Source organism: Engraulis encrasicolus, chromosome 2 (genome assembly GCF_034702125.1).
Source record: "Engraulis encrasicolus isolate BLACKSEA-1 chromosome 2, IST_EnEncr_1.0, whole genome shotgun sequence".
Classification (NCBI taxonomy): Eukaryota; Metazoa; Chordata; class Actinopteri; order Clupeiformes; family Engraulidae; genus Engraulis; species Engraulis encrasicolus.
In genome coordinates, this window is record NC_085858.1 from 23,536,534 (window position 1) to 23,557,462 (window position 20,929).

At 44.8% G+C, this 20,929-nt stretch overlaps 1 protein-coding gene across 1 annotated transcript; it reads left to right on the forward strand.

Annotated features, from left to right (window-relative positions):
* The first annotated feature begins 363 nt into the window (after nt 1-363).
* Nucleotides 364-20,630, forward strand: LOC134435235 (dual specificity mitogen-activated protein kinase kinase 6). The gene is made up of 12 exons (XM_063184112.1): nt 364-469; nt 6,652-6,718; nt 7,520-7,568; nt 8,189-8,302; nt 8,804-8,923; nt 9,869-9,985; nt 10,947-10,998; nt 12,626-12,753; nt 14,149-14,226; nt 16,378-16,517; nt 18,174-18,219; nt 18,654-20,630. Exons 1-12 carry the CDS (start codon nt 451-453, stop codon nt 18,729-18,731), a joined length of 1,008 nt encoding a protein of 335 aa, XP_063040182.1. The 5' UTR covers nt 364-450; the 3' UTR covers nt 18,732-20,630.
* Nucleotides 20,631-20,929: the final 299 nt, after the last annotated feature.

Genomic DNA, 20,929 nt, shown 5'->3' on the forward strand with positions numbered 1-20,929 from the left:
CTTCACATGCATGAGGGTACACTGCGACCATCTCCCTAAGAAGGTTATTATGAGTAGTGATGAAGCATTTTCTCGTGTGAGCTTTTTAATGTAGGCTATATTATATACGATGTTATACCGATAGGCGCCGCATCGGTGTCGGGCCCTCAGGGGTCAAAAAGTGCCCGGGCCCTTTTCAGAGCCCAGTCCAGCCCTGTCTACTAGCGTCAATTGATCTAATAACTCCTCCTTAGATAGGATCAAATTTTGACGAACAGTTTACTTCCGTCCAATGCCTAAATTTGTAAGCCGGAAGGGAGCTATGAGCAACGATACAAAATTATTACATAAGGGAACTTGAAGTTCAGTTGGACTACATTTCAGTGACCGAAAGGGGGAGACGGAGTGAGGGAGGGAGACAGCGAAGTCTTTTGTGCCTCCCCTCCCCCCCACCACCACAGTGAAGGGGAAATGTCTCTGCCGAAGCGAGGTAAGAGTTTCATGCCTTTGACAAAAGTTGGAATAATCGTGCACTTTGCGTTGTTTATTTGGCATGTGCATTCTTAAAGTGACGATACTTTTGAATGCACACTTATTTGGTGCATCGCTAGTTCCTGGGCGTTAATCACAGTTGCAGAACGTATAAATTGCTTTTGCAAGCAGAAGTTAAAACTGTCGAGCTAAAGTGCTAGCTTAATAGGCTAGAACTTGTTTGCGAGCTACGTTAGCATTGGTGGCGATAGTTCTGACTTGCATGGAAGTTGTCTATCCCGGTAGCAAGTCATTAAAGAGTGCATTGAAGAAAATGGTGTGAAGGTGACACACACATTTAACATTCACGTACCCTGGACGCTTGAGCGGAACAGTTGCAAGCTCCGTAGGGACAGTCTTGCCTGTCATTTTGCCGTCATTGTTGTTAGCGGTGTTCTTGTTAGCTGACTTTTAGCTAGCTAGAAGAGCTTGATGGCCAAGTTAGCCGAGCCAGGATGAATAGCCTACGGACTCCTGTGTGGAATCTTGCATCCCTGAATGATACTTAGGGCAAGAAGTACCATGCATTTCAGTCGGTAGTTCTAACTAATCAGTCCTGGCGATTCATATACATATAACAAACTGATCGACTGGGTTTAGCAAGTGCAAGATTAATTTGCTTTCTTTGCACGGTTTACCATCCAACACAACGTGATGACTTGCCAGCTAAATTTATACCGTTAGCTCAGTATCATTAGCAGTAAAGGTTAGCCAGCTATTAGCAAAGCAAAAAGCACTCGTAACTTTTTAGTGGTAAGGTATTCGAGACGCTAAGGAGTGGCATTTCCATTGATTATGTAGTTACTTAGAGTTGATGAAAATGAACGTTTCAAGACCTTCACTGAGGTACTCTAAAAACTATTTGTAGACAGCTACGTTTTCCAAATACCGTAACCGGAACATGACGGAACATCCCTGAGAAAAAAGGAAAATAGCAGCTCACTGACGTCGACTCCCTTGCATTCCTGCAATACTTTCCGCAATTGGAATATCAAACTATATCTGTCATGTAAGAAGTCGTCTCGGAGTTGACCTTTTTTACACATCTCCTCACTATAAGTGTCCAGCCTGGTCACTGCCACCGTAACAAAATCAGAACAGATTTGCAGTTCTTGGTGTGCATAAAGTTCTATACGGGCAGGTTGCATTCACTTTGATGGTGATGGCTTTTAGACGTATGATCTCACTACGACTAGTCGTTGCTCTCGTGTTTTACTGGCTTAGCAGCAAGTGAATTGATACAGTTTAAACGCAAATGATTTTGTTGCAGTTGCACTCCATTCGTCAGCATTAGTTCCATAGAGTAGTGGCATGGACATGAAGCACCCTGCACGTTTTTCGCATGCATAGACATGACATGCGGGCGCGCGGCCGCTTGAACTGTTTATTGTCGTTTCAGGGTGGTAGTGCGTTTTTAAATAGTTTTGTTTTGCATGGTTTGATGAATTTGTCACCCATGCGTCTTGTATGCCTGGAATTGTCAAATAGGGGAATGGTCAAAACCAATACTTTCCCTCTTGATCCAGACCATGGTCACCTGTTGAAAAGTGTTGAGTCATGCCCAGGTTTGTTTTCTTCCATCGTTAGCTACAAGCTGCGTGTGCTATGTAACGGCCTGATAAGGAGTCCGTGCCTTGAATGTGCGAAATCTTATGTCACAGCTGTACATAACAGGATTTCATCAAGACATTGACTTGGATGGTGGTAGGCATGTATGAATTCATTGGTGCTATGAGTTACCAGGAGCAGATGTATGCAATTTGCACTGACACAATGCAGTGCAAGTCATGTGGCAAAACTGATTTTGGAAAATATCAATTGTGATTCACACATCTTGTCATAGTCTCATTTATATTTGAAGAAACAGTGCTTCCATCTGAGTGAAGTTTGTGCCCGTCTCCTACCATCTGTCATGTGAGTCTCGTTCAGACACACTGGTGGTTAACAAAAGGGCTGTAGTGTGGCTGACTATTACATTTCAGGTGACTTGATCCTGGAGAAGGGATGTACTTAAAGATCAAAGTCAGATACACTTACTACAATAAAATGTATCTGTTTTTGTCTAGTTCTCTTCCTCTGTGGAGGATTAAAACCTAGAAACGGCAAACACTTTTAGGCCTCCCACCCTGCACAGTTGAGTTCCTTAGTGTTCTCCTGCCTAGCCACACAAACAGGTGAACTGTGTGTCGCTGACAGATGGCTGAAGGAATGTGAACCTCTGTCCCCACTGACTCAGAGTGAGAGTATGTCCTGCGTTTGTGCGGAGTCCCCCCACCTCCCGCCTGCCCCCTGAGCCTGGGTGACTCGCCACACCTCAGATTAAAATAAACCCATCCTAGTCAAGTGGGAAGACTTTACTCACCCTATCTATCAGCCCTGTCTCTGTATGTAGTAGATATGTAGTATGTATATGTGTGAACAGGGGTTTGCCTTGGTCCTCAGTCCACTTGTCCGCACGTAAAGGCCCAGTCATATCGAAGGTGTGAGATGTGGAGTGTTTCACATATTCTAACCGTGATTTGGTGTGTTGTCGTATGATGTTTGTATGTCCCATGGCAGTTCAAGGTTCAATATGTCTAAAAACAAGTTGCAGAGTAGACTTCCACTTTGTAGGATTATCTTTGCCCTGTCTGACCTATCCCCGTCTCTGCCTGTGTGTGACAGAGGCATAGCTCCATGCTTTTGAAGTAGCCTATAAGGGTACATTGCAGAGTGTGGTACAACCCAATCAAAGACCCATCACCCTCCAAAAAAAAAAAAAAAGAGAGAGCCCAAAAAAGGTTTCGGTGTACCAACAGAAGAGGTAGCATTTGTCATCTATTCATTCACACACTCTGCATTCAGCTCCCTTTCCACTGGGGTCCCTTCTGACCAGTAGCAACCTTTTTTCGCCTGAAGCGGTTTTGGTGCACACACTTTCCCACACTCCTCACGAAGCTGAGAAGACCACACCATGAGTGCCTGTATGCATGCATGCCTGCCCGTCTGCCTGACCTGTCTGCGTGGGCTGCTCGGAGGAAAGCACGTGGTGTTTTACCGGCTCGGGTGGGGCTTTTTTTTGGGAGGAAACCGTAATGTGGCATGTTAAACACTTGTGAGGAAGTCCATCAAAGGCTTTGTTTGAAAGCACACTGGAAAAGTGTCTCTGTGTCTGCATGTAAGAGGTAGTAGTTTAATCGGCGCTGAGGAGAGGGAGTGTCCACAGAATTTCTCAGCGTGGACAGGAATTGTACAGGCTCAACTTTGTGCTGAGAAGAATGGAAGAAGAATACAGTCATCAACCGCTTCTGTGTGACTGTTTTTGAGGCAACTAGGCAGACAAAACAGACCCCCCCCCCCTCTCTTCTCCCTAACAAAGAACAATAGACATATTGAGGAGACTGACACGCCACGTCTGGAATTTTGCCCTTCATTTCCTTTTCCCATATTTCCCACACTTGTGCTGTGCAGTTAGTGCCTACTGCTGCAATGGTCTGTCACCTTGTGCTTCTGCAAGGTATCAATGAGTGTGTGTGTGTGTGTGTGTGTGTGTGTGTGTGTGTGTGTGTGTGTGTGTGTGTGTGTGTGTGTGTGTGTGTGTGTGTGTGTGTGTGTGTGTGTGTGTGTGTGTGTGTGTGTGTGTGTTTTAGAGTAACCTTGACAGGAATGTTGACAAGTCTATCTGTCTTGAAGCATCAGGAATTAAATTTGCATGTAGTTGACAGCTAAGCTTGTGTTCTCCTGTCTTGTCCTCTTCTTCCTTGCACATGGGGGAAACCTGTTGCAGGCCTGTTTTCCTTTTAAGAACTGAAAGTGCCTCTGTGATGAACTTGAAACCCATTTAACCTTGTGTTGTTTTGAAAAGAAATTCCTTCCTGAATGTGTCTGAAACTGTCCCTTTTTGCACTGCTCATTCAAACCTGTGCACTCTTTCTTGTCAATGGCCTTTATCCAAGAAGAAAAAAAAAGACTCCTCTTCAACATTGCTGCACATTTTGAAAAGGCTATCTCTGCAGCATCTCAGTTTTCATGAACAAAAAAACTTGTGGGGCCAAGGTAGGATGCATATAGAGGAAGAGGTGTAAATATGCACAGCATGCACAAGCTTGACACTGACACAGTTCTCTCTTCTGGAAAATGGAGAGTAAGCACCTCCAGTGAAAAATGTTAGTATCTGTTCCTGGATCAACTAAAATATTGTGGTGTGTTTTTTTCTCTTTCTCTGCTTCTTCCCTTCTTTGTATTTTTACTGAGTCACCAAAACTTGTGCAAGGGTGTTTAAATTAGGCAAAAAAAATAGGAATTTCGCCGGAGAACTTTGCCCCATTTCACTGTGTCAGCGCAGCGGAGTAATTTCTAGCTCGCCATGATGTCATGGCTATGGTTTTGGCCTAAACACCCATCATTAGCCTAGCCACTCCTTTATTGGGTCATTGACTACAGTGGAAAATTCAGGGTAACACTTAATAGGTTCATGTGTTGGCCACTAATTCATGCTTGTCTGTATTGGCTTTTATAGACGTGTTAAGAAAAAAACAATCATTTGTTAGGTGTGTATTCACAAATTTGTTGTTCACTGCCCCTAATAGAGGTGCTCCGATTGCTCGGCTGCCGATCATGACCGGCCGATAATGGCCAAAAATAGCCTGATCGGTGATCGGAAAAACATGCAGATCAAAAAACTGATCGAGAGAGATTAAATTCCTCACGCAACCATTTGCCTTTACACCTGGCGCTGCATGTAGGCGCTGGCTCTGCACAGCTGCAACTGCACAGCTGCAACTGCACCAAAAGAAGGCATCTTTGCTTGTCTATAACTTTTCGCCATTCCCCCCTTCATTTCCACCATTCATAACCATATCTGCATCAACAATGATCTGATTTTCCGATCCATGCGCCGTTAACCTGACAATGTAATTTGCGATTGAGTACTCGCCAGTGAGCCATGTTACGTTATAACCTGTGTAATTACCTTGGTCAGCACGCGACAACTTCACGTTGTCAGCACAAACATGTCAATTATTGTTTTCAAAGTTGTAATTGGCAGTCAGTCGATTAGTTTGATAGTCGCTGAAACACCAAACGGCGACAGATGTGGTTAAAACTTGAGAGAGAGATTCAGAACGGTAGTGGAGCACTGCAACTGTGGACGGTGACAGAGAGGGGAGGGGCTCTCCTCACGAGGCTGCTCATTTAAAGCGACAGGTTGTTTTTTTCTAGTATGTGGAAGACTATTTGATGTAATGTTTCAGTTTCAATTCAATCTTAAATAGTTTAGTTATTCTATGCAATAACTTATACATTGATTAATACTGTAGACTGTATTACCAACACTAGTCTGAAAGATAATAATAATAATAATAATAATAATAATAATAATAATAATAATAATAATAATAGCGTAATAATAGACATGTGCAAATTAAGATTGATTGGTTTATGGGCAGAAATGGTATTCAATAAGGATAATTAATAGGCTATTAAAAAAATAGGAAATCATTTTTGTGATCGGCAATGATCGGTAATCGGCAGATAAAGATTTTTGGTGATCGGTATCGGTGATCGGACCCAAAAAATGGTGATCGGAGCACCTCTAGCCCCTAAGGCCCTTCTTATTGATATAATCCTAATTTAGGTCCTTGACACAAGTCACTTAAAGGGACACTGTGCAGGAAATGGTCAAAAAAGGTACTGCAACTATGCTGCTTATTGGAATTGGGCTGCCTATTGCCAAATTTGATCTTTACATGAAAGTTTACTAAGTATTAAACAAAAATTTTCTTGTATGGTCCAAGTACAGTCATTTTTTGCAGCTAGAAATGACTATTTTTGGAAATTCAAAATGGCGGACCATGGAGAAGATCCCCCTTTTCATGTATAAAAAGTGCAATTTTTCCAATCATAATGAATACTAGAATTTAATGGTGGTGGTAAGTATTCATGAAAAAGGTAACATTAGTGAATGGGCAGCATGAATTCTGGAAATAAACGACTAAAAATCTCACACAGTGTCCCTTTACGCAAACGATCATTAGGCATGTATTGGTGTCTAACATCAGACCCCTATTCTAAAGAGTTACCAAATTCAACTCCGATTTATTGTTGGCCAACATCAGGACAGAAATGCTCAACACCTCGTGTTCCTTCTCATCCTTGGCACAGGGAAAAAGAAGAAGCATGATCTCAAGATCAATGAGGACGTCTTTCGACAACCGGCTCCCGCACCAACGTAAGTCTTGAGTGTACAGTGTTAGTGTATTATTAGTGTTAAATACACCCCAGGCAGTTCAGGCTGCTGGTCAGGGGGAGCAATATGCAGGACACTCACCAGACTAAGAATTGTCAGCAGACTTCAGACTCCCTGATTGGGTGAAAGAGACAGGGTTCCCACGGGTCATGGAATTTCTGGAATATCATGGAATTTCATAAAAGTTTTTCCAGTCATGGAATTTTGCCATTTTGTATGCACAGTCATGGAATTTTCTTAACATTTGTGTAGAAGCAAAAACTTTTTTGTTTCGTGTATGACATTGTTTCTTAGTGGTTATACTACAACGCTTAGCCAGCGAGGGTTTGGTTTCACGCTGTAATGTGCAACATTCTAGGACGCAATGAGCACTCTTTAGTCTGGTGGTAGCTCGCCATCGGCTCTAGGTGTGAAGATAATCTTCAGTTTTCACACTTTTTAAAACTTAGCGCTATTTCTTTTTTTGGTCTGGATAGTCATGGAAAATCATGGAATTTTATATCTGAATTAGAGTGGGAACCCTGACGAGACATGTGTATAAACAGGTATGGGAATTGCCTGTGTATTATACCCTATGCTTTGCCAATGCATTTACCTCATTTAGCTCCTTGATGGTAAGAGAGTGTGGATGACATCAGTGTGGGTGAGGTGTTTTCCTGTCGTTGTTATGCCAACCTGATCTCACAGAAATCTGTGAAATGAACCCCAGCCCTTGGGACATCTGTGTTGGTGTCGTCCGTGTTCCGTGTTCATTTCACACTATTCTGCCCTGTTCTTCCACAGGCCCCCCAGAGATCTTGACTCCAAGGCCGAAGTGACCATTGGAGAGAAGGTACGATCAATCCAGACACACTCACACTCCCTCTCTTCAGACTGTTGCTGGAGCCCTATGGTGCATCTCGCTTATGTCAGCTTTAGAAGTTCATCATGGCTATTCGACTTTTTGTGTGTGTGTGTGTGTGTGTGTGTTGTCAGATTTTTTTTACATGGCCCCCGAAAGCACTGTGATTGGTACTGAAGCACTGAAGTAAATGCATAAAACAACTATCCCGGGCCCACACGTTGACAAACTAGACTTTTCATCTCTCTGGTGCCTTCAGGTGGGCATCCCAGGTTTTGAACGTATAAGCCCTGCCAAATATCTAGTCTAGCCAATTCACTGATCCAGCCCCTGAGTAAACGAGTTAAATGGAAAGCTCACCTGTGTTGATTACCTGCGTTGATCTTCCTCAATCTGGTGTGATTGACTTCCTCAATCTTCTCTGTCTGGCACCAGTCTGTATACCAGACTTTCGAAAACATTGCTAAGTTGTTCTCTTTTCTCGTGTGTGTGTGTGTGTGTGTGTGTGTGTGTGTGTGTGTGTGTGTGTGTGTGTGTGTGTGTGTGTGTGTGTGTGTGTGTGTGTGTGTGTGTGTGTGTGTGTGTGTGTGTGTGTGTGTGTGTGTGTGTAGAATGTGGTGGTGAAGGCGGATGACCTGGAGCATATGGCGGAGCTGGGCCGCGGGGCGTACGGAGTGGTGGACAAGATGAGGCACGTCCCCACCGGACTCATCATGGCCGTCAAGGTGAGCCGAACACACACACTCAGCCGAGCACTCCACTATAACTCGTGTGCGTGCGTGACCAATATGATATACTGTATGTCAGGGGTTGGGAACCTTTTTCATTCGATGGGGCACTTCAAATTCCTCTGAGGGCTGTAAAAGTCCTCTGAGGGCCGTATTATGAACACAGACCAGGATTTTCCCCTGCACTTTAAATTGCACCTAAATTGAAGGCAGCCACCTTTTAAAAAAAGACCACACCTTCTCTAGATCCGCTGAATGTAACGCAATTGTATTGCAAAAGTAATGTCTAAGATTCCTTTACAAAATATGTCGCCCTTCATGTGAAGCTGCATAACATAAAAATTATATTGGGGGCCGGATAAAATGGCTCTCGAGACATAGGTTCCCCACCCCTGCTGTATGTGGATAGGTGTACTGATGTATGGAAATAAATGCGGCAGGATCACCTCACATCCCCCAATCTCCTCTCCTCTCCTCTCCTCTCCTCTCGGCCCTCAGCGTATCCGGGCCACGGTGAACTCCCAGGAGCAGAAGCGTCTGCTTATGGACCTGGACATCTCCATGAGGACGGTGGACTGCCACTACACAGTGACCTTCTACGGCGCCCTCTTCAGAGAGGTAGGACGGAGGGAGGGAGGGAGGAAGAAGGCATCTGTTGCATCCCGCTCTCACACATTCGTCAATCCGAAGCATTCCGCTGCTATTACCATTCACTTAAAGGGGTATGCCACTATTTTGGGGCTTAATACAGTTAAAATCGAAGCATGCTGCTACACGGATCCATTTACTTTCACTAGCTTAGCGACATATACCCTCTTTTAACTTGTCTTAAAGCAAGACCACGCTTAACATGAAAAATAAGACACTTTACCTCCTTTATAAACCCTGGCCAACGATTTCAACTGTATTAAGCCCCAAAATAGTGGCATACCCCTTTAACATTGGGCGGGGGTCATGTGGTGGCACACTGCTGAATTGTGGCTCTGCATGCGTTGTGTTGAATGCAGAACCTCTGTCAAAAAAAGTTCAGGGTTGTTCCACTCTTACTCTTGTTCAACTCTTAGCGGATTGCTCTGCGCTATTAATATGGGATTGTATGGTCATCAGTAACCCTGCGTACTTAAGACGAAACCACCATCTTGCATTGGTGAGCACGTGTGTGTGTGATCCCAGCGTTACAGTGGTAGATGTGGAAGTCCCACTGAGAAACAACACAGCACATGGTGCTCACAATGAAGATGCATTTTTGTCTCACCCGGGCAAGAGGGCAACCTAACTGGCAATGCTGTTAGATTTGTGCGTCAAGATGCACTGATAGTGATTTTGACAGTATCGTAATCTTGAAATGATTTTTAAAAGCAACGTGTGCTTATCTTTGCTGTAGTTCTGGTTTTGTGTGTGAGTGGGTTTTGCTTTCAAAGTGTCCCACCTGGGTGAAAACTAAAGCCACTCAGTCAACCAGCACAGAGAGCCATTTATGACTTATTTGCGCACTTAGTCGTTGCTCTGTTTCGTTGACTTGGTTTCTTCTGACGTTTTCCTTCATGTGCCATGTGTTGCCAGGGCGATGTCTGGATCTGTATGGAATTGTTGGACATGTCTTTGGACAAATTCTACACCAAGGTTATCGAGAAGGAACGCACCATCCCTGAAGACATTTTAGGAAAGATCACTGTTTCGGTACGTTTTATGTGTGTCTGTTTGCTGTTGACTATTCCACGATTTAAAGTGATACTGTCCCATTTTTGGAAATAAGCTTATTTTTTTCCTCCTCCCCTGAGTTAAATAATAGGGTTTTACTGTTCTCCTATATTTTCAACCATTCTCTGGGTATAGCAGTGCACATTTTACCTCCAAGCTAGCAGTTAACATTGAGTCCTATGAGACCAGCTGGCGACTAACTGGTCTCATAAGACTCAATGTTAACTGCTAGCTTGGAGGTAAAATTTGCACTGCCATTCCCAGAGAACGGTTGAAAGTATGGGAGAACGGTAAAACCCTATTATTTAACTCAAGGGTAGGTGTAAAATAAGTTTATTTCCAAAAATGGGACAGTATCACTTTAAATGCAGTGCTAAAGCAAGAGCACAGTAGCCGTAATTGAGAAGCCGTTTGCATGAGTAAGGGCCGCTTTGACAAAGCCTTCCCATTAATCTTCAATATGCATCACCGTTGTAAAGTGTGATGAGGTCATATGTGAAGTGCTTTGCAGCTGTGCTAAATGTTTTGGTAAGTCAAAAGATAAAAATAAGCCAAGGCAAACAATGACCATTTTGGAGCCCGTGTTTGTCACTGGCCTCTATCAGATTTCCTGACAGGCCTCTCGCTCGCGCACTGGAGAAGGCAGTGACTCACGCTTTACTCATGAGCAGCTGCGCTCTCTACTGCTGCAGCTACCAGTTTCTAATCCATTCTCTCTCTCTCTCTCTCTCTCTCTCTCTCTCTCTCTCTCTCTCTCGTTCTTTCTCTCTCTCTCTCGTTCTTTCTCTCTCTCTCGTTATTTCTCTCTCTCTCGTTCTTTCTCTCTCTCTCTCGTTCTCTCTCTCTCTCTCGTTCTCTCTCTCTCTCTCTCTCTCTCTCTCTCTCTGACACATTACTTCCTCTTGTGTCCCTGCTTTCCTTCCCCTCTCTCTCTGTACAGATTATCAAAGCCCTGGAACATCTGCACAGCCGCCTGTCGGTGATCCACAGGGGTAAGCAATGGCATAGAGGTGTTGTGTCCAATTACTGTGCTGTTGAGAGATTGTGGGTTTTTTTTATTTTATTTTTTTTAATCTTTTAACGTTTAAATGGGCCTGTATATGACAAGTGGATTAAGAAGGGGTCTGTTGATCAATTACCACAAACTTTTCTTTAGTCAAGGTGGTGCAAGGGTCTTACTTTTTGTGTTGCTCTCAGCTGCATCAGTAAAAAAGACTGATTGTTCATTTTTGATAAGGAACCGCATCCAAAAAACGTGTCCGTTGTGAGGGGTACCCAGATGGTATCGTGAAGGCGGTAAACATACCAGCTGGCCAGAGCCAGGTTAGTGCGGTGTCGGCTGTTATCAGAGGCATGTGATTATCATCAGGCCTAATTCACACCAAAGTGGGGACACGGTGGCGATGGACGCGGTTCTTACCGGTGGTGGCGGTACATGGAAGCAGATCTGTCCTTCCACACCAACCGTCAGTAGTTGGGCAGTAGCGGCGCGGGAACCGGCTGCGCTCCGCGCTGCATTTGGAAAATGGAACTTGTGCGGATTTTGGACCGCAGCGACCGGCGGTGTCCCATTCAAATGAATGGCAAAGTAGTGAGCTGTGGGTGTGAAAGGCAGAGTAGAACACACCGGCTGAAACTAAGCAGAAAGATCAGTCGTTTCGCTGCCGCTCCGCCACGCTCTAGTCTGTATCTGGCCTACATCATAGGAAAGGCTGTGTTGTGCAGGTTTGTATGAAATATATGAAACCTTTTTAAAGTACACATTTTGTGGTGAGGCAACTTTAGAACGGACATGCAAGACCATTCTCCTTTCAGTGGACCTAAACAAGGTGGAAGGTGTTTGATGTGAAGGTGGCCGCAATAAGTTATAGTGCTGGGGAAAGCCCTGAAATGTATGCTTCATTTACTGACTATGTAATAAGCAACCAACAGGAGTCTAGCCCAGCAGCAGACTATATTATTACATATAGGAAACAAGAAATGCATTTTTGGAACTAACAGGCAATCTCATCCATCTGAAAAACATTTGTCTTGTTACGCAGGGCAGACATAGGTCTTGTCCTCATTGAAAGAAATGGGCACCTCACAATGACCCATGCACTGTTTTTGAAGAGTAGAGCCCCCCACGAAATCAGTTGGCAATTCTGGTACAGACTTGTAGTCTAGTTCTGTAGTCAAACTAGGGCAGTGTCCAAGTGCTACCACCATTACTCAAGCTCAGACGATGTGTAATGAGGGTTTTTGTCTGGATTATTTATATGCTCATAACTCTGCCTTGCAATGTCTTCCTCATTATTGTGTGCGTGTGCGGGAGCTAGACACAGCCGAATGGACGGGGAACTTTTTCTTGAGATCTAAATGTTTAGATCTCAAGATTTAAATGCTTCCTGGGTAGGTAGATGATGATTATGGAATTGGTGCTGTACCAAATTCCATTCCTGGACAATACTGCATCCTTATCCACGGTTGAACTGCCCCTTCAAGTCATCCTAAGTAACCCCACATTGCTCTAACCAGAACACTGTACCTAAATAACAAAGTTGCATTGAACAGAAGCATCAGCTTACTTTGATGTCATCTAAATGTGTGTGCGTGTGTTTATGTTTTGCTCCCCTGCAGACGTGAAGCCCTCCAACGTGTTGATCAACACGCAGGGCCAGGTGAAGATGTGTGACTTTGGCATCAGCGGCTACCTGGTGGACTCAGTGGCCAAGACGCTGGACGCCGGCTGCAAACCCTACATGGCGGTGAGCATCACCCACACACACACACACACACACACACACACACACTAGGGCTTGACACTGGCACCTGCCAACCGGCCAAATGCTGGTAAAACTTGGCTGTGGCTAGTAACAATTTCAGTGTCACTAGCATATTTGGCTCATAATCTATTTGACCCCTTTTGTATCAATTGTTTCTATTTAATTTAAAGAAAATGCTCAGTTACTCTGTTGGTATTTGTTTGATTTATTTCCATCTAGAAAGCTATGCACTCATCCTCTTGCATTTGCAACCCATCTTCTGAAGTGAAATGTACAGCATCATCATGATAAAAAAAGACTAATATCAAAATTGTGGCTAGTAGAATAGGTGAATGGCTAGTGAATTGGTAAAAACACTAGCCACAGTGGCCGGTGAGTGAAAAAGTTAATGTCAAGCCCTGACACACACACACACACACACACACACACACACACACACATAAAGTGAAAGTGAAAGTCCATTGGGAAACTCCAACTCCCATTGTCATTGTGACACAGCACTCCACAGCACACAAGTGAACACTGCACACTGCACACAACGAAATTGCATTTATGCCTCACCCGTGCAAGGGGGCAGCCCTCAGTGGCGCCCCATGGGGAGCAGTGCGGTGGGACGGTACCATGCTCAGGGTACCTCAGTCATGGAGGAGAGCACTGGTTGATTACTCCCCCCACCCCACCAACCTGGCGGGTCAGGAGTCGAACCGGCAACCTCTGGGATGCAAGTCTGACGCCCTAACCGCTCACCCATGACTGCCCATACACACACACACATACACTTCTGCTCCATCACTATGCTACATTCACAACTTTTTTCCAACTTGGGGCCCCCTCCTGGATTTTTTTTTGCAAATGTTCAGAGCCCACCTTTGACCCAATGATTACAAAATTATTTCAATGCCCTCTTGGAACCTTCAGGGCCCACAGTTTGAGAATCACTGCTCTAGCAGTTCTCCAGTGCTAAAAAAAATACATTTAGTGTGTACAGTAGACAAGTGTAACATTTGCCAGCTGCGATTATTGACACTAGTGTATAAATTGTAAGAAAAATGTCAATAACTCACATTTATATGCTATTTACAAGTGATGTGACTTTATTCATGCCAAAGACAACTAAGCTCTCCAAAAGCAAACCAATCTCTACTACTACTCTACCTAATGTGCTACATTAATCGTGTGAAATTTTAAAGAGTTCTTCTTAAACGCTCCCATGCAGTACATAATACTGTACATGCTTTGGTTAGGATGGTGGCATCATTTCCACACACACAGGATATTGTCACAACAAAACCACAGCTTTTTTTATGTGTCGTTTTCAACTTCTTCTTTGTGCGCGTGTGTGTCCGTGTCTGTGTCTGTGATTTTGCCTTCTCTCAGCCGGAGAGGATAAACCCAGAGCTGAACCAGAAGGGCTACAATGTCAAGTCCGACATCTGGAGTTTAGGGATCACCTTGGTGCGTACCACTACTCTTGCTATTGGCTCTGCCTGTATCACTTCAGAAATGCATGTGTTTGATTTGATTGTCTCGTACAATGCAAAAAAGCATCAACTAATAGATTAACAGTCAACAGTAGTTCTTAGATCTTGCAGGGTTCCCACACGTCCTGGAAAACCTGGAAAACCTGGACATTTAGAGATGTGTTTTCAAGTCCTTGAAAGTCCTGGAAATTCACCAAATGTCCTGGAAAAAAATATTTGTCCTGGATTTTTTTCCCTTCAACTTTTTCCCGATTTTGTTTGTGGTATAATTTTTACTCTTCTCCGAGTCTAGACATGACGATTCAATTTATATCCACCTATTGAATGCATTATTGTCCACACACACACACACACACACACACACACACACACACACACACACACAGTTTAGTCAGGTTGCCATCTTTGATTGCCCTTATACACAGTCATATTCTTTGACTCAGTGTTGCCAAAAGTCGCTAGAAGTCGCTAGTTGGCTTGCTGAAAAGTCGCTAGCTGATATCATGGCGTTATATATCTCTCGAAAACCTGCTTACGGTCATAATAGGCCTACAAATAGGCAGTGCTAGCACTTCCTTACAAAAAATTGTACTGCTATCTTTATTGGAGATCAGAGCTTTCAATCTCACTAGCCACTTTGAAAGCTAGTTTGATCTTTGGTGTGACAAATCACAGTAGTCGCATCAATTGTTTGTATGCAAGAATATTCCAGGGAAAAAGAAACTGGCAACAAAACTGGCTTGCAGAAAGACAGAAACCACTGCCCACAATGGTTGGTGAGCAAAAAAGTCAAAGTCAAGTCTTGTGGAGAATGCATTTAAATCCAAGTACACTATTTTTTGCGATAAGAGAGAGACTATTAAGGTATTAATCTTTAATTAATTAATTTCTGAGATAATGTGACATTAATGTGAGTTTACATTGCACTTTCATTTAATTCCGAATAAACTTTTTGTGGATCAGAAAGCATTTCAATTGAACAGAGGCTGCACGTCCTGGGCTTGCGAAATTTGACATAGGGGTGTGGTTGCCAAGCTCCAGCAGATTCCTACTAGCGGGACAGCTGGCGATCTTCAACCGCAACCCAGGTCAATACCTTTGAGCAAAGAACATAGAATGGATAAGAACGCTTATTCGCAGGAAATTGCATTGGCCACGGTGTAGTACGGGGGCGTAGCCCGGGGACACCATGCGCAGTGGATGCAAGGCCATGATCGATAAAAATTGTGACACTGGAAACTCCGCAATTTGAATTGCATTGTGGGTGCGAGGACCTGCTGCTAGTTCCGGCCCGGTCAAAATAGGATGTCCTGTCGTCAATGTTCAGTTTGTGGTTAAATTACAGCTGTCATTTAGCCTTAATTACAGCTGACACGAATTCACTATGTCCTATGACCTGTTCCACACTCCAGCCCTGGCGGTAGTGGCTTTGCATTTTACCTTGCCGCCAGTGCTAAGCAAATAATGTACATTGGATGAGAAGTATCACTCAATGGAAAATGCATTGGGTTAGGTGTAGTCCAAGGACATTGCTTAAAGACACTGTGCTCATGGTCAGTGGGTGCAACGCCATAATGGATAAAATCTGAACTCTGTAACTTCGCAAAATTGGTCAAGAGAGGAGATCCAGTTGTCAGTGTTTAATGTAATCCCTCCTATCACTAGTCTCCTTAGTACTAACTGCAGAAGAAGAAAGTGACTCCCCTTGCGGCCATGCCATACTATGCTCTTATGACGTCTTTGGACGTACCCTCTTCCCTAACACACTGTACTCATTCATTACAACTCATTTCAACCTTAAAGTCACATTGTCTCTAAAATGCATTGTGTGTCGCTGTGCATGTCCAAATTGTGGGTCCGATGGATGAAATATCCGTCCTGAATTATCCAAAAATAGTCCTGGAAATGTCCTGGAAATATCCTGGAAAATGATTTTTGAAAAAGAGTGGGAACCCTGAGCTTATATTATATGGAAGCAGGTTTTTTGCAACATTCAAAGCAAAGTCTCTCTCTCTCTCTCTCTCTCTCTCTCTCTCTCTCTCTCTCTCTCCCCCCTCTCTCTCTCTCCCTCTCCTCTCCTCTCTCTCTCTCTCTCTCTCTCTCTCTCTCTCTCTCTCTCTCTCAGCTGGAGCTGGCCATCCTGCGTTTCCCATATGAGTCGTGGGGCACTCCGTTCCAGCAGCTCAAGCAGGTGGTGGACGAGCCGTCTCCCCAGCTCCCCGCCGACCGCTTCTCCCCAGACTTTGTGGACTTCACCTCCAAGTGGTAGGAGCCCCCAGACCCCTCCCTCCCTCCCTCAGTCTCTTCCATCCCTCACCTCCTATTGCCCTCCTCTGCTTAGCCTTCTCCCTCTCACTACTCATCCTCTGACCCACTACCATTCGCTACAGTTGTGATCTGAATAGGGCCATTTTCCCCATCAACTCCGCTGTAAAGCTGGGCAATACAGCAAAAAAAAAAACCTGATTAATTAATTGATTTGTCATGTTGGATATGAGATCACAGATTTTTATAACAGATTACATTTTTATAACAATGATTTTATAACAATGATTCATGAATGTGAGTATGTCAGAGTGAGGCAACCTTGTTACATGCCCTGGAATTAACTTTTGATCCTTTTATGTTGCTTGTTATTTATTTGTAATTTGGTTCCCCTCTGCTGTTATCCATCTCCCTGCTGTTTACACCCCCTGCTATTGCATTGTTTGACCACCTGGAGTCACTCTTCACCATTGGATTCAGCTCCGACCTCACAATTGCCCCATGGGTACCAAAAGGAGTTTTGCCATCAACACTTTTTTTCCCTCTGTATTTGTGTTTTGACATTTATACAGGTGCTGTACTTTTCTAAAACTGTGCCGGATGTATAAGATTCAAGGATTCAATAATGTATTTGTCATTGTCAAAAAGGCAACGAAATTGTAATTGGGGTACAATACTTAGTAGCAGCAGGTTTTCAAGTAAAGTGAAATAAGAGGTAAAGTGACACTTATTTCACTTTACTTGAAAACCTGCTACTACTCTGGACGAATCTTGAATCTGGATCTGGACGAAATGCATGTTCAGGCCTGTTGATGTGTCACTCATGGTGTTTTTTTTATTTTATTTTAAGGATTTTAATGTTAATATTGGGAGGGAAAGTGGAAAACAGCGATCCTAGCGGTTACGTTCCAAACACCAGGGTGATCCTATTGAAACTCCCATAGACAAGTTTTTAAAAAAATCCCACAAAGATATGACTTGGAACTATAACACCAGACACATTTTTCAGCGTACACAATAGCATGAACTACTACCTGTGAAAAGTCATTTTTTGCCCTTTTAAGAAAAATAGAAATTGTGCCAATCTGGTCGGAAACGGACTACAGCTCCCAGCATGCTGTGCTTCGCGCCTCGTTGACAACACAGAGAAACAAATGAATGCGAACGAACGCAAGTTCTTCGCACATCTTCACATTCTTGTAATCCTATGAGTTCCACATTGTCTTCTTATTACACATATATACACGCGATCATTTCGGTATGGTTTTAAATTCTCTAGTAGATATGATGGCTTCTGTGGTGACGAGTAACCACCTCTCTGGCTCATGTTTGGCTATGCTAATTTGGCTATGCTAATTACAAGGAGTAAACAAGCCACACATGCCAGTCAGTGTAGTTCTGTATTAGCTTTTTAAAGAATATTAAAATCAGCTCAGATCAGTGAAAAACCGAACATTTTACCACCTGATTCGATAAAACGGGCCAACATGCCCATAATATGACTGCCACTACTTCTACTTCGTCGTCAGGGCCGAGATGTAATTTTTCAAAGAAAAAAAACATTCATTTGTTGCAAGGGGTTGGAACGTTGCCAGCAGGGGGCGATGAGATTACTTTCCCTCCCTATTATCCTAAATATTTTTCTTGTCATTGCAGCTTAAAAAAGAATTCTCAAGAGAGGCCAACCTACTCTGAACTAATGGTAAGTACATGTTGATTTCATGTCGCCCTCATGTCTTGAATGTCCGTAATAGTTTTAAGTCTTGTATTACTCTCAATTGTCCACAAGGGGACAGGCCAGACTAAGTGCTCAATCTCCCCCCACTGCATGTTGTCTGAAAATGTGTGTGTGTGTGTGACTGTGTGTGTGACTGTGTGTGTGACTGTGTGTGTGACTGTGTGTGTGTGAGAGAGAGACTGTGTGTGTGAGAGAGAGAGAGACTGGGACTGTGTGTGTGTGTGTGTGAGAGAGAGAGGCTGTGACTGTGTGTGTGTGTGATGGCGTTGGCACTGGCGCGCGTGCCCATCCACGTGAGCCATGTTCTGCCACCGCACACACTCTCACTACCCCCCCTGTGCCATCACGTCTGACATGTGCTCTCCTCTGTCCCCTGTCTCCGCCACACGCGCGTACAGACCCACGCCTTCTTCACCCTGCACGACTCCAAAGAGACTGACGTGGCTACCTTCGTCAAGGAGATCCTGGGTGCCTGAAACCACCAAGACTCCGGGCTCCTGGAACAACCCCTCCATCACCATCACCACAACACCCACCACAAGCAACCAGCCAACCACCATCCAGCACCCCTGCTGCCTGCCTCAGCCCCAATCACGCTGTCCCTCCCCGGCTGTTTCTCCACAGCTGTCAAAGTGGGACGTAACCACCACCGCCGTCGCCATTGTACCCATCCATTCCCACTACCACCACCCTCCCCCATCTCCCTCCTCCTCCCACCCCGGTGAACTCGCCTCGCCTCCCTGGGTCCTCTCACGTCACTCAGGGTTAAGATGAGATGAGACGAGACTCTGGCCCCCCACCACCCCCTTCCATGATGTCACCTGATGACCCCACCTGAACCTGCCACCACCACCACACCTCCAAAGAGTTCCAGGAGCCTGCTGTAAAAACAAACAAAACCCACACAGAAACGTTTAGCCTTCCCACAGTGAACACTCAACTCCACTCAAGCCAAGCAAAAAAAAAAACCCAGGCAGCCCGCCCGATCCACACACACACACACACACACACACACACACACACACACACACACACACACACACACACACACACACACACACACACACACACACACACACACACACACACACACACACACACACACACACACACAAAATCAACCCATCCAACCATCTTCCCCCAAAGCCACCTCCACCCCTTCAGCACAACCTTCACCTTAAGACGGTGGCTTTTTACTGTAACGTCAGAGAGAAAGCGTGTGTGTGCGAGTGAGAGCGCGAGAGAGAGAGTATGAGTGTGCCCATCCATGATCCACAGTGAGAATAGGCAGCCAAGCACGTGTCCAATGCATGCCCTGCCCTGCCCAGCCCAGCCCAGCCATGCCCAGCCCTCACCTCCCCTCCCCTAATCTGTGACCTCCACTCCCCTGCCATGAGGCTGCTGCTGGTGCTGCTGGCCTGGCTCATCCATGGATGAACGCGGGGAGAGAACAGCCATGAACGGCAGTTGTGTGTGTGTGTGTGTGTGCATGCGCGTGTGATGAAACATGCACGCGGTCCAGTCGTCCTCCCCTTTTCAGAGTCTGTGTGTGTGTGTGTGTGTGTGTGTGTGTGTGTGTGTGTGTGTGTGTGTGTGTGTGTGTGTGTGTGTGTGTGTGTGTGTGTGTGTGTGTAGCCCACAGTCGAGCAGTGGTGTTGCTACATAGTACAACATTTATACACTTGTAGGGTTATGGTTTTGATTTTACAGTTTTTCTTTTCTTGCAAATTCACTGCGTTGCTTTCGTTGAGTTGTTTTGTTTTTTTCCTGGTTTTATAAATGCTCCAACCTCCACTACCCAGCACATTCACACACATGCACACACACACACTCTCACAGGCCAGGGGTATAGCCCCCTCACCCCTTTTGATAATCCCAGACGGTTGTTGCCTTCTTTCGTGTGAAGTGCCACAGCAAATAGCCAATCAATGGCACTTATTGCCAGCCAATCACCACCTCCTGTTCCACACACTCACCCAATAGCCCTCGCCCCCTCTTTCATTCCCTCCTCCCATCGCTGTATAGCCCCTCCTCTTCTGCATCCCACCTGCATGGGGCAAAGAGGATGTCGGAGCTAGATACCCCCACCCCCACCCCCACCCCGTTTCTTAATGCTGGACAGGAAGGGACTGGAACATCCTTTAAACTGTTATTCTTCAGAATCCTAATTCTCATGACAGTGTTAAGCAGTTATTGCATGTATGACAACTGCTGTGTGGCCCATGTTATCTTTTTTTAAATTCCAGTTTTTTCCCCCTTCCCTTCCTTTTTAATTCAGAGTGCATTAATTCATTTTCAAAGCCTTTAAGACAGGCACCCAATGCCTTATCTGGGTGCTTGACTACGATTGCGGTTGCATGAAAGTCTCTGTGAAATGGTCTGTTGCAAAAAAAAATGGTGTGACCGAACAGAGCAGCAAAGAGCAGACGAAAGGCTGCTTTGAGAACCCTGAGTAATCGCCGTGTGATGCAAGGCGACACACACCAACCAACAAACCTTAGTCAATCTCTTTCTACCCTGACGTGTGTGCGTGTGCTGTGACCATCTCTTGTTTCAGTGGCTTGCTTTGGCTGTGTGTGTGTGTGTGTGCATTTGTGTGTGTATGCGTGCGTGCGCGCGCGTGCGTGCGATTGTGCAGGGTTATCTTCACAGCTCATGTCTCAAGATGCTTTGC

Bases quoted from the DNA above. Each gene is read 5' to 3' on its own strand.
- LOC134435235 (XM_063184112.1), top strand. The intron at 7,569-8,188 runs GTACGATCAATC...GTGTGTGTGTAG, and splicing joins AAGTGACCATTGGAGAGAAG to AATGTGGTGGTGAAGGCGGA. The intron at 16,518-18,173 runs GTAGGAGCCCCC...TTGTCATTGCAG, and splicing joins GTGGACTTCACCTCCAAGTG to CTTAAAAAAGAATTCTCAAG.